This window comes from Oncorhynchus masou, chromosome 24 (assembly GCF_036934945.1).
Source record: "Oncorhynchus masou masou isolate Uvic2021 chromosome 24, UVic_Omas_1.1, whole genome shotgun sequence".
Lineage (NCBI taxonomy): Eukaryota > Metazoa > Chordata > Actinopteri > Salmoniformes > Salmonidae > Oncorhynchus > Oncorhynchus masou.
The window spans coordinates 79,500,262-79,512,089 of record NC_088235.1 but is presented as its reverse complement, the minus strand read 5'-3'; the positions used below and the strand labels follow the sequence as shown (position 1 = coordinate 79,512,089).

General features: G+C 40.7%; 1 protein-coding gene across 1 annotated transcript in view; it reads left to right on the top strand.

The window, feature by feature from the left end:
- The first annotated feature begins 2,452 nt into the window (after nt 1–2,452).
- The window catches only part of LOC135512754 (serine/threonine-protein kinase STK11-like), a 38,799-nt gene continuing 29,423 nt past the window's right edge, over nt 2,453–11,828 (top strand). The window contains exons 1-8 of the mRNA XM_064935098.1: nt 2,453–2,625; nt 3,241–4,082; nt 4,469–4,552; nt 6,121–6,210; nt 6,322–6,454; nt 6,568–6,704; nt 7,127–7,254; nt 11,123–11,180. Coding sequence (XP_064791170.1) covers nt 3,796–4,082; nt 4,469–4,552; nt 6,121–6,210; nt 6,322–6,454; nt 6,568–6,704; nt 7,127–7,254; nt 11,123–11,180 — 917 coding nt within the window. The 5' untranslated portion in view covers nt 2,453–2,625; nt 3,241–3,795. The remainder of the gene's footprint in view (nt 2,626–3,240; nt 4,083–4,468; nt 4,553–6,120; nt 6,211–6,321; nt 6,455–6,567; nt 6,705–7,126; nt 7,255–11,122; nt 11,181–11,828) is intronic.

Genomic DNA, 11,828 nt, shown 5'->3' with positions numbered 1-11,828 from the left:
TTTTTCATATAAATATTTCAAATAATGTAGAACCACTTTTCAGCTTTCAATTGTGTTACATAGAGATAATTTGCTCTGTGGACAATGTTAGCTATAATCAATAAGAACATTATCACATTTCTGTCTTTTAAAAAATGGTATACCGATAACAGGATATACAGTTTCCAAAATTGTTTACATTACAGCCTTATTCTAAAATGGATTAAATCATGCTGTAGAGATGTTTTTCAGCATCAGGGACTGGGAGACTAGTCAGGATTGAGGCAAGAATGAATGGAGCAAAGTACAGAGAGATCCTTGATGAAAACCTGCTCCAGAGCACTCAGGACCACACAAGTCTCTCAATGTCCTTGAGTGGCCCAGCCACCCAATCGAAAATCTCTGGAGAGACTTGAAAATAGCTGTGCAGCAACGCTCCCCATCCAACTTGACAGAGCTTGGGAGGATCTGGAGAGAATGGGAGAAACTCCCCAAATACAGGTGTGCCAAGCTTGTAGCGTCATACCAAAGAAGACTCAAGGCTGTAATCGCTGCCAAATGTGCTTCAACAAAGTGCTGAGTAAAGGGTCTGAATATTTACGTGATATTTCACTTTATATAATGTCATTGAGAAAACAGAAAGGCGTCATAAAGTTTTTTTTCTCTCTCAACGACATCCTTTCTGAATTGAAGGAATTATCAAGTTATTAAAAAGTATCTGTAATCTGCTTACAATATTTCTGCTGGTTAAGTAACTACAGTTAGATATATATTTTTTGCAATCAAATTACATGTAACTGATTACTTGTAATACATGTAATCAGTTGATCCGTAACGCTGTCTGGCACTCACCGATAGAACCCCTAAGTGAGTATGGCAGAGTGAGCCCCATTTTAGCCACATGTATGCCTCTATCATTCTTCCTGCATCCCTGGATCCCTGGTTGTTTATCAGAGAGCCGTCCTTGTGGTCTACATGGACACATCTGGCTGCTAGTCAATTGATTTCTGTGGAAATGAAATACCTTTCAGCCCCCCCCCCCCCCCCCCCCCCCGGCTCCTTTCTTTCTCCTGTCCCCTCTCACTGCCTCTGTCTTCTGTGGAGTATGATGTTGCTTGGGAGCCAAAGTTGTGTCAATCTTCCCATCTGTCTGTCTCTGGCATTAATGTAGTCCCTTTGATGGTGGAGAAAATTAAAGTAGCACATGCTGTTGCTGTAAGTTGTGATGAATGATGTTGCCTTCTGTTGCTGTACAGAGACCCTAGGGCACAGCAGGAATGCAGACCCGTCAGAGTGGTGCAGTGGGTGGGCTGGAGCACTGGGTCACTGCAGCAGCTCACATGGTTTCGATCATTGGGCCACACAGATAATGAGGCCAGTGCATGACAATACAGACTAACCACTTCAAATCTCCATTATTTATGTACTCTATGGTAAAGCAATACTGATGGGACCTTTCAAGTTGGAGAAATGTTGTGAAACAGCATGAAATTAAAGTATGTGTGGAATCTAGGGTTTTCTCAAAGCTATATGACTAAGGATATATGTTATATCAACCTATCAATCATATATTCTGTCTTCTGTTTGTCTTTTCTCTTTCCATCCATCTGTCTGTCTGTTTACTTGTAGGCTGTGTTGCAATGGGCCACTGTATCATTGGGGCCACTTTGCATTTATCCAGAAAAATATAATCTACCAGTGCTGCCATCAACTGGTGAGTGTTAACATCACATCCACATAAGAGAAGGCTGAATAAAATCATCATTATAATTTATTAGCATAATCCAATAATGTATTCATACAGCCTCACCAGCTGATATTGACATGATAGGGCCCTTTCACAGGGCCCTCAATCCTTTGCTCATAGACATGTTTTCATTGAAGTCAATTCACAGAAACAGTCCTGTTTCTACAGAAAAAACTACACATGGTAAAAACAGTTGTTGTTTTTGCTGTTGTTTTTTTGTTTTGAGCATATAACCAACCTTAGTAGCAAACTACTGTATGCCTTTCATATGGATAATTTTAACCTCTCGGAGGATCACGCCATGTATTCTTATACCACAATTCTTAGCGGTTGAAATATATTTCAGCATGGTGAATTTCTATGGTTTGGTCACAGCGTTTCTAAACCCAGAGGCCAACATCGCGAGACTTCCGGGAACGCTTGCGAAACAGACCAAACCGACCAGACCGGGGTTTGGGGCTTAATAAGTTAATGAGAGAAAATAAAAACTATTCCTTAGTTTTTCATTTTCTCCAAATCTGAATGCAAAACCTAGATTCAAGACAAGTACTTAAGTAGCTGAACATGTTATTACTCCAACCTCGAGAAAGTGACAAACTGAAACATTTTTATTTTAGTCTACAACAACTTTATATCGAAGGAGTGCCTCTGATTTATTTGAGTTTAGCGCGAGACGACCATCAGACACGATGACGTTTTTATACGCATGCGCTTTGCTAGTCAACGTCGCCATGACATCGCCTACAACTGTGATCGGGGATTTCTATTGGAGAAGCAGTTTTACCGATATTGTACTGTCTTTGGTTTGGAGCATGGAGTGTGTAAACAAGATGGAGGCGTTTCTGACATCCAGCACTTCTACATGGACAATCGATGATATCGGTCAAGTAGCATACAAGGTAAAGTTGACCTCTTTCAACATACAAAACATGTACCCCGTAACTGCAAATGTTATGAAAAATCACGTGGCGTGAAATAAATGTAGCGTTCGTTACGTTATCTAGCAGGTTTGTCGTACATACATAGATAGCTAGCTAGCTAGTATATGTATGCTTGCTAAGCTAGCTAGCTGAATGCTAATAACATTGCTTGGTTTGTGGACGTGACTGCGAAGCGTTACAGTAGTGAATAGCTAGTTGGCAAACAGGCTAGCTAGTTGGGGAGATATTGTTATTACACAAGAGTTGGCTGCTACAATGAATCGAATCTCAGAAATGTTATTGTGCCTCTGTGTGCCATAGCCTCGCTAGCTATCTGCTGGTTTGCACTATCCTATCTCACTGATTACTGTATATTACCCATGACCTGCTATTTTTGTTGAATGGATGTGATGTTCATAAGAATATTTAGCATTGCTTGTTGTAATTGGAGCTAGTATTCAAATGTAAATCGTTATGATAGCACATCCATATCATTGGTAGTGTGTATTTGTCATATTCCAAGCATTTGGAAGGTGCCATCTCATGATGTGAATTTCATCAAAATTCTTATGCGATTGTGCATTTGTAATGCAGATCTGAGGATCCCTGCAACGATTCATTGACGCTGGCAGACCAGTTTTGCAGTCTTGGCAAGTACCCCGGATTTATTCGGTACATGGGATGGAGGTAGAAAATTAGATCAGCTAAACATTGTAGAAGAACTCAATGAAAAGCAAATACCTGATTCACAATTAAGTTGCCCACAACATGACATTCACCAAGAACCAAAGAAAGCTGCACACATCACAACACTGCAGGTCCCAGGTGTCACAAGGACACGGCTAAGGAGGGAATAGGCCTATATCATCAGAGAACAAAGAACCAAACCATTCTCTCATACCATAGCCAGACATTGTAATATTGGACAGTACCCAAACCCAGTCCACTCACTTCTCTGCTCAAGCAGTGCTGCATGGTCAGCAGGTTAAGGAGAACATTCTGTAGCCTTTCTGCAGTTGCAGCATCCTGCATTTCAATATTCAGTATTGGAATATTTGTCTTGCAATTTCGTACAGTCCGACCCAGGGCATCCAGAAAAAAAACAGTACAGTAGTATTAAAGAACAGTCAAGTTGCTGAAGGGGCAACCATGAATGACGAGGACATCCATGAACACATGGACTATTTGGAGAATGACTTGACCATGTGCATGGAAACCTTCATCCACCGCATCGACTCCACTGAAGTCATCTACGAGCCGCGGAGGAAGAAGGCCAAGCTGATTGGGAAGTACCTGATGGGAGACCTGCTGGGGGAGGGCTCCTACGGGAAGGTGAAGGAGATGCTGGACTCTGAGACCCTCTGCAGGAGGGCAGTCAAGATCCTCAAGAAGAAGAAGCTGAGACGCATTCCCAATGGGGAGCAAAATGTAAAAAAGTATGTGGAATGCTTTGTATGGCTTTTCAGTGCTTTTAGTGTTGATCTACAGAATAAGCTCGCTGTGTTGATGGATTTGTTGTTTTGTTGTGTGAATATGCTTCTAATCAGATTATGTACTTCAGGATTTACTCTGAGGAATTACTGAATGTAAAATTAACCTCACTATTGATTGAAGTGGGATGTAAATTGAGCTTTTCAGGACACTAATGTTTATCTCAATAAATCTTGCCTTTGAAAGGCCAGAAGATAAATGAAGGCTGTTCAAATTATCTTTGCCCTGTGTCTTTTGTTGTGAGTGCTGATGAAAATGCAGTATTATTCCATAGTGCAATTACTCCAGTTTTCCTTTTACCATATATCTAAACACTTTTATTTCTTTACAGAGAGATTCAGCTGCTACGAAGATTAAGGCACAAGAATATTATCCAGTTGGTTGAAGTTTTGTATAATGAGGAGAAGCAAAAGATATATCCTTTAAAAAAATGTTTTTATTCTTGAGCATGAGTATCTAAACCAAGGGGGGGGGCAAAGTACGCCCCACGGTTCCTATCCGGCTTGCTGTGCACTTGAATCTGGCCAACGAGACATTAAATGTAAATTTTTTGTAGAAATATGTGTGTGTGTGTGTGTATATATTTATTTATTTATTTATTAATATTTTTTCTTGCCAATTTTGTGGTATCCAATTGGTAGCCGCACCAATATGTCAGAGGAAACACTGTGCACCTGGCGACCGCATCAGCGTGCATTGTGCCTGTCCCACCATAAGATTTGCTAGAGCGTGATGGGACAAGGAAATCTCAGTCTGCCAAACCCTCTCCTAACCCGGATGATGCTGGGACAATTGTGCTCTGCCTCATGGGTCTCCCGGTCACGGCCAGCTGTAGGGATGCCTCAAGCACTGCGATGCAGTGCCTTAGACTGCTGCGCCACTCAGGATGCCCCCGCAAATTGATTTTAACAAACAATTGGTCCCCCAAAAAATGCGGTCGTCTGTTGAATTTCAAAAATCTCGATGTGGCCCTCAACCCAAAAGTGATGTCTCACGTGTCATACAAGTCGCACTAACAAAGCCTTCAAGCACTGCATAAGATTTGCCCAAGCATAACGTGTGGATAGTGGGTTAGGCTCGTCTATTTTGGGGTGACTTTTTCCTCACATCTGGAGAATTATCTTGTCCCATGGAACAGTTGTCGAGTAAGCTATGCAGATCAACTGTAAAAACAATGCACTGTCCTTCAAAGCTCATGTTGCTGTAATTCAACGGTATGACCACAGGGTGTCTCTGTTGGCCTCTTGGGGAGACAAGGGCAAGGTTAAATCAAATGAACTAACTAACTTCACAAGTTTACCTTCTGCCCCCCCAACTCACTGTCTTTGATTGTAATGATCTCTGGCTTGTCCTTAGTCTGCTGCTCTACACCACATAAACACTCAGTAACCTTTGTCTCTGATATTAAAAGGGTCTCCCCAATACATTTTAGTACAGTTGACACTTAAGATGGCTTTAGCACTTGCTTTTTAGGACCATGAAGGATTCTGCCAATGTAGGGTCAAGTAAATCCCAATTGCCATTTTAGTGTAATTGTTGAGGTGAGAACATTATTATAGGAACTAATGATCCCCTTTCACGCATCTCACCTTCCTGCTCTGGCTGAGGATGCTGGCTAGATGAGTGCCTTCTATGCTGGCTAGATAAGTGACCCTGAGGAGTGTGAATACAGAAATGAGTATTGTTTAGACATTCATTTTCACGCTTGTCATCTTCGGTCCATTCAGGAAGATTAATGTATTCTCAAGGACATTGCATGTTCCCAGACTTGAATCGATTTATATTTTGTTCATGGATTAGTGACTAGTCAGTCAACCACATATTGATCAGTACTGTAGTAGACATTAAGATTCAAGGTAAATTGTGTAGAATTAATATAGATCCTTTGGTGATGAAGATGTATAGCACGTTTGTTTTGGCGCCTTGCTAAATTACCAGTATGAAACCATTGCCACCTTGTCTCTTTTCCTTGACTCTGACTACGTATATGGTGATGGAATATTGTGTATGTGGAATGCAGGAGATGTTGGACAGTGTTGATGAGAAAAGGTTTCCAGTCTTTCAAGCTCATGGGTATGTGTATCTTTCATCTCAATTCAATAGTTCTAGATATGTGGCCTAAAGATATCTGGCCGAACACCAAACAGTGACATTAATACAGATGTATTGCTATTTTTTTCCCAGGTACTTTTGCCAGCTGCTAGATGGCTTGGAATATTTGCACAGCCAAGGAATAGTTCACAAAGATATTAAACCAGGGAATCTACTGCTGACGACGGATGGCGCACTAAGAATCTCCGACCTGGGTGTAGCAGAGGTGAACCCCTAGTCCTCTGACTGTTTTCCGATATCCACTTTATATTGCAGTTTAATTGGGTTACCTTTATGGGGCCGAATGATTATCTGTGTATTCCTGTTCTCCCTCCCAAGGCGCTGCACCCATTTGCAGAGGACGACACGTGTTGTACGAGCCAGGGCTCTCCGGCCTTCCAGCCCCCAGAGATTGCCAACGGCTTGGACACCTTCTCAGGGTTCAAAGTGGACATCTGGTCTGCTGGTGTCACACTGTGAGTGGCCACTCTGACATTAATTTTTTCAGCTGGCATATTTATTTCATGCCTCTTGGGTGAAAAATACAACTTATTGAATTGAACATGCTTTGCTGTCTAATAATGTGATTTGAATTGCAAATGATCAGGGGCGTAACTTTGGTTTTAGAAGTGTGGGTGATATGTGTATATATATTATCCAGTCGGATAAACACTCCAAACAGCCTTCATGACTGCTCGGAGGCGTCCGCATGGTCCTAAACCACACTGTTGCCTTATTTTTGTGTCAAATTCCAATGATAATACTGGGGGGGACAAAAATGCAACTTTAGAATATGGCGGGGGGGGGCCTCCCCATCCCCAGTGAAAGTTGCGCCCCTGCAGAGTATTCTTCATTAAAGTATTCTTCTTGATTTTGGAAATGTATTTTTTTTTTTCAGTTATAACATAACAACCAGCCTGTACCCTTTCGAAGGTGACAACATCTATAAGCTGTTTGAGAACATTGGGAAGGGAGACTACAGTGTTCCAGAGGAGTGTGGCCCTCTGCTCTCTGGCCTGTTAAGAGGTAAGAGTCTAGACCAGGGCTCTCCAACCTTGTTGCTGGAGAACTAACCCTACTCACTCCAACCCTACTTGAGGTCACCTGATTCTAATAATTAGCTGGTGGATAAGCTTAATCCGGTTAGTTAATAGCTGGGGTTGGACTGAACATACAGGAGGGTAACTCCAGGAACAGGGTTCAAGAGCCCTGGTCTAGACTGACTAACACTGCTGCTGGCACTCCCAATATTCTATTTCATGTTATTAAGCCTCATTAGAGATGAAAGCAGTAGTAAGAGTATTTGAAGGATGCCAACGTTGATAAATTATTTCTCAATTATGCTTTTAGATATACAGTGACTTGCGAAAGTATTCGGCCCCCTTGAACTTTGCGACCTTTTGCCACATTTCAGGTTTCAAACATAAAGATATAAAACTGTATTTTTTTGTGAAGAATCAACAACAAGTGGGACACAATCATGAAGTGGAACAACATTTATTGGATATTTCAAACTTTTTTAACAAATCAAAAACTGAAAAACTGGGCGTGCAAAATTATTCAGCCCCTTTACTTTCAGTGCAGCAAACTCTCTCCAGAAGTTCAGTGAGGATCTCTGAATGATCCAATGTTGACCTAAATGACTAATGATGATAAATACAATCCACCTGTGTGTAATCAAGTCTCTGTATAAATGCACCTGCACTGTGATAGTCTCAGAGGTCCGTTAAAAGCGCAGAGAGCATCATGAAGAACAAGGAACACACCAGGCAGGTCCGAGATACTGTTGTGAAGAAGTTTAAAGCCGGATTTGGATACAAAAAGATTTCCCAAGCTTTAAACATCCCAAGGAGCACTGTGCAAGCGATAATATTAAAATGGAAGGAGTATCAGACCACTGCAAATCTACCAAGACCTGGCCGTCCCTCTAAACTTTCAGCTCATACAAGGAGAAGACTGATCAGAGATGCAGCCAAGAGGCCCATGATCACTCTGGATGAACTGCAGAGATCTACAGCTGAGGTGGGAGACTCTGTCCATAGGACAACAATCAGTCATATATTGCACAAATCTGGCCTTTATGGAAGAGTGGCAAGAAGAAAGCCATTTCTTAAAGATATCCATAAAAAGTGTTGTTTAAAGTTTGCCACAAGCCACCTGGGAGACACACCAAACATGTGGAAGAAGGTGCTCTGGTCAGATGAAACCAAAATTGAACTTTTTGGCAACAATGCAAAACGTTATGTTTGGCGTAAAAGCAACACAGCTCATCACCCTGAACACACCATCCCCACTGTCAAACATGGTGGTGGCAGCATCATGGTTTGGGCCTGCTTTTCCTCAGCAGGGACAGGGAAGATGGTTAAAATTGATGGGAAGATGGATGGAGCCAAATACAGGACCATTCTGGAAGAAAACCTGATGGAGTCTGCAAAAGACCTGAGACTGGGACGGAGATTTGTCTTCCAACAAGACAATGATCCAAAACATAAAGCAAAATCTACAATGGAATGGTTCAAAAATAAACATATCCAGGTGTTAGAATGGCCAAGTCAAAGTCCAGACCTGAATCCAATTGAGAATCTGTGGAAATAACTGAAAACTGCTGTTCACAAATGCTCTCCATCCAACCTCAATGAGCTCGAGCTGTTTTGCAAGGAGGAATGGGAAAAAATTTCAGTCTCTCGATGTGCATAACTAATAGAGACATACCCCAAGCGACTTACAGCTGTAATCACAGCAAAAGGTGGCGCTACAAAGTATTAACTTAAAACCTGTTAAGGATAGGGCTGTCTGCTGCCCCCTTTGGAGTAATTGCGTGCCCATATTAAACAGAAAAAAAATCTTTCAAAAATTGCTAATATATGCATATAATATTATTGAATAGAAAACACTCTAAAGTTTCTAAAACCGTTGAAATTATGGCTGTATGTAAAGCAGAACTCTCAGGGCAGTCATTCTCCCAAACTCTCTCTTGTCATCATAAAAGTTGGCCCAACTTTGACGTCATCGCCCCCACCCTTCCCAAGCGCCTACAGACCTGGGAACAGTTTCTATGTCTTCAGCGTGATGTCTGCTTTCAATGGGGCTTCTCATTGTGAGAATAGCGCGCTCACGAGAGTTTTGGCCTCCCGAAACCTTTCGGTCACGCGAAAAAAAAGGTCACATTCATGCGCACTCTCCGCCGATGTTCACTCTTTTCCTAGACTAATTAAACGACGCGTGTGTTTCTGTTCGTCCTGAGAATTGTTGTGCACCTTTATAACATGCTAAAGCTTGGTTATGAACATAGTTTGACAAGTTTAGTCGACATATAATATGTAAATTCAACGTTTTGGTGCGCATCCGCTTGACTTCTGGCTGCATTTCAACCGAAATATGCCGTGTTTGATAACCGAAAGACACAGACTTCACAACTAAACGATGTTTTTGGTGAGTATAATTCCTTCCAGGTCTTCCGATGGAAGAACAGCAAAGGTAAGGGAATATTTATGTGTTAAATTTGGGTTTCTGTGGACTCCAAGATAGAGGAGCCATCATGCTAATTTCTGAGCGCCGACTCATATTATAGCCTAGTGAACGAATTCTGTAACGTTAAAAATAAATGTAACACAGCGATTGCATTTAGAAGAAGTGTATCTTTCTATATATATGTAGAACATGCATATTTAGGTAAAGTTTATGATGTGTATTGCTTGTTATCTGACGTTATCTGCCGGAGCTATCGTCATTTCTCCGGACATTTGAGTAGCATTTTTTGAACAATGCGTAATTGTAAACAGAGATTTATGGATATATATAGCATATTATTGAAAAGAAACATAAATGTACTGTGTAACATGTTATATTACTGTCACCTGATGAAGATTTCAAAAGGTTAGTGATTTATTTTTCGTTTAATCCTGCGTTTGTTGATTGTATATTTTGTTCAACTTGGCTATGCAAATTAGCTGTGTCTTTGGTGGTGGTTTGACATAAATATGTGCTATGTTTTCGCCGTAAAACATTTTAGAAATCTGACTTGCTGGGTAGATAAACAAGGTGTTTATCTTTCATTTAAGCTATTGGACTTGTTAATGTGTGGAGGTTAAATATTTTTAAGAATATTTTTTGCGTTCCAGCTGAGGGTGTTAGGGAAAGTTCCCAAGTGGGGATCAACATCCACATCAAGTTTTAAGGGGGCTGAATAATTTTGCTCGCCCAATTTTTCAGTTTTTGATTTGTTAAAAAAGTTTGAAATATCCAATAAATGTTGTTCCACTTCATGATTGTGTCCCACTTGTTGTTGATTCTTCACAAAAAATACAGTTTTATATCTTTATGTTTGAAGCCTGAAATGTGGCAAAAGGTCGCAAAGTTCAAGGGGGCCGAATACTTTCGCAAGGCACTGTATATGTCAACAATTATTCCTCCAAATGACCATTCAGTGGATAACATTTTGTGAAAATCCCCCAAATCATGGTGTCTTTTTGTCACGATTTCGTGAGGAATCACTCATTACAAGAAGGGTATGGCCACAGAATTATAAATGTTCCTCTTTATTGGACTTAATTTGACCGCTCAAATGTACTTAGTAGTGATTCATTCTTGGAGGTTAGTCTTTTGGAGATGGCTTTGTGGTGATTGTACCTTCGGTGTCACAACAGTTGTTGTTTTGATGTATCACGAATATGCAGTGTATTGAAACATTTTCTCAGATAAAGACATGTTTGAAGGACAGCCACTCTGTTTTTCTCGATGGAAATGTTCATTATGCTCAAGTGTCTGTTTTCATTGTTGTCAAATAGCCCCGATTTAAACACTGCACAAAAATAAGGACATGATGCATTTATTCCTTTCATTTTCAAATTATTACGTAGCTGTCAATAATTACATTTTTGTATTTTTCTTACAGGAATGCTTGAGTATGACCCTGAGAAGAGGTTCTCAATACAAAACATTAGACAACACAAGTAAGTCATCGTGCTCCCTTTCTAGCTGAAGCAGCAGTTGAACTTACCTCCATACTTGCTAAAGAGAGTGCTCTTAATTGAAATGCAAATTCAATCGGAGATTGGAGGGGGGCAGCAGCAGTCCGGTGATGAGCGATGTCCAATCTATTTCTTTTCAACATAGGATGATGAATGTAAAGTGCTTGAGGAAACAAGCTGTCACTTTAGTGATTGATTTGTTGTCATTTGCATCTGTGCTCTGCTGAAGGCCAAATTGTATCACTTCGATAATGATGGGAGGAGAAAACAGAACCCACTGCCTCTTTCTTGTATCATGTGGAGGTCTAATGTGAGGCCCATTGTGTTGGAACAGGCTTTTATGGTAATGCAGCTCCTGTTTGTTTACAATACATAACCTATGATATAGGCTACTGCACATTACCCACCACACAAAAACATAATGGCCCATGTGGCTTACAAAGTTACAAGTATGGGCTAGCAAATTTAATTTAAATTTTGAAATGGCCTGTTTATGTAATCAGTAGGCTGATTCATATATATCATAAATATTTCCCCTAATGTTAGAGCCTACCTCTTTCTATTGTTGCTTCATTCCTTCCTCGCTTTCAACAGTTAAATGAAATATGTTTTGTTGTCCTTATCTTCATC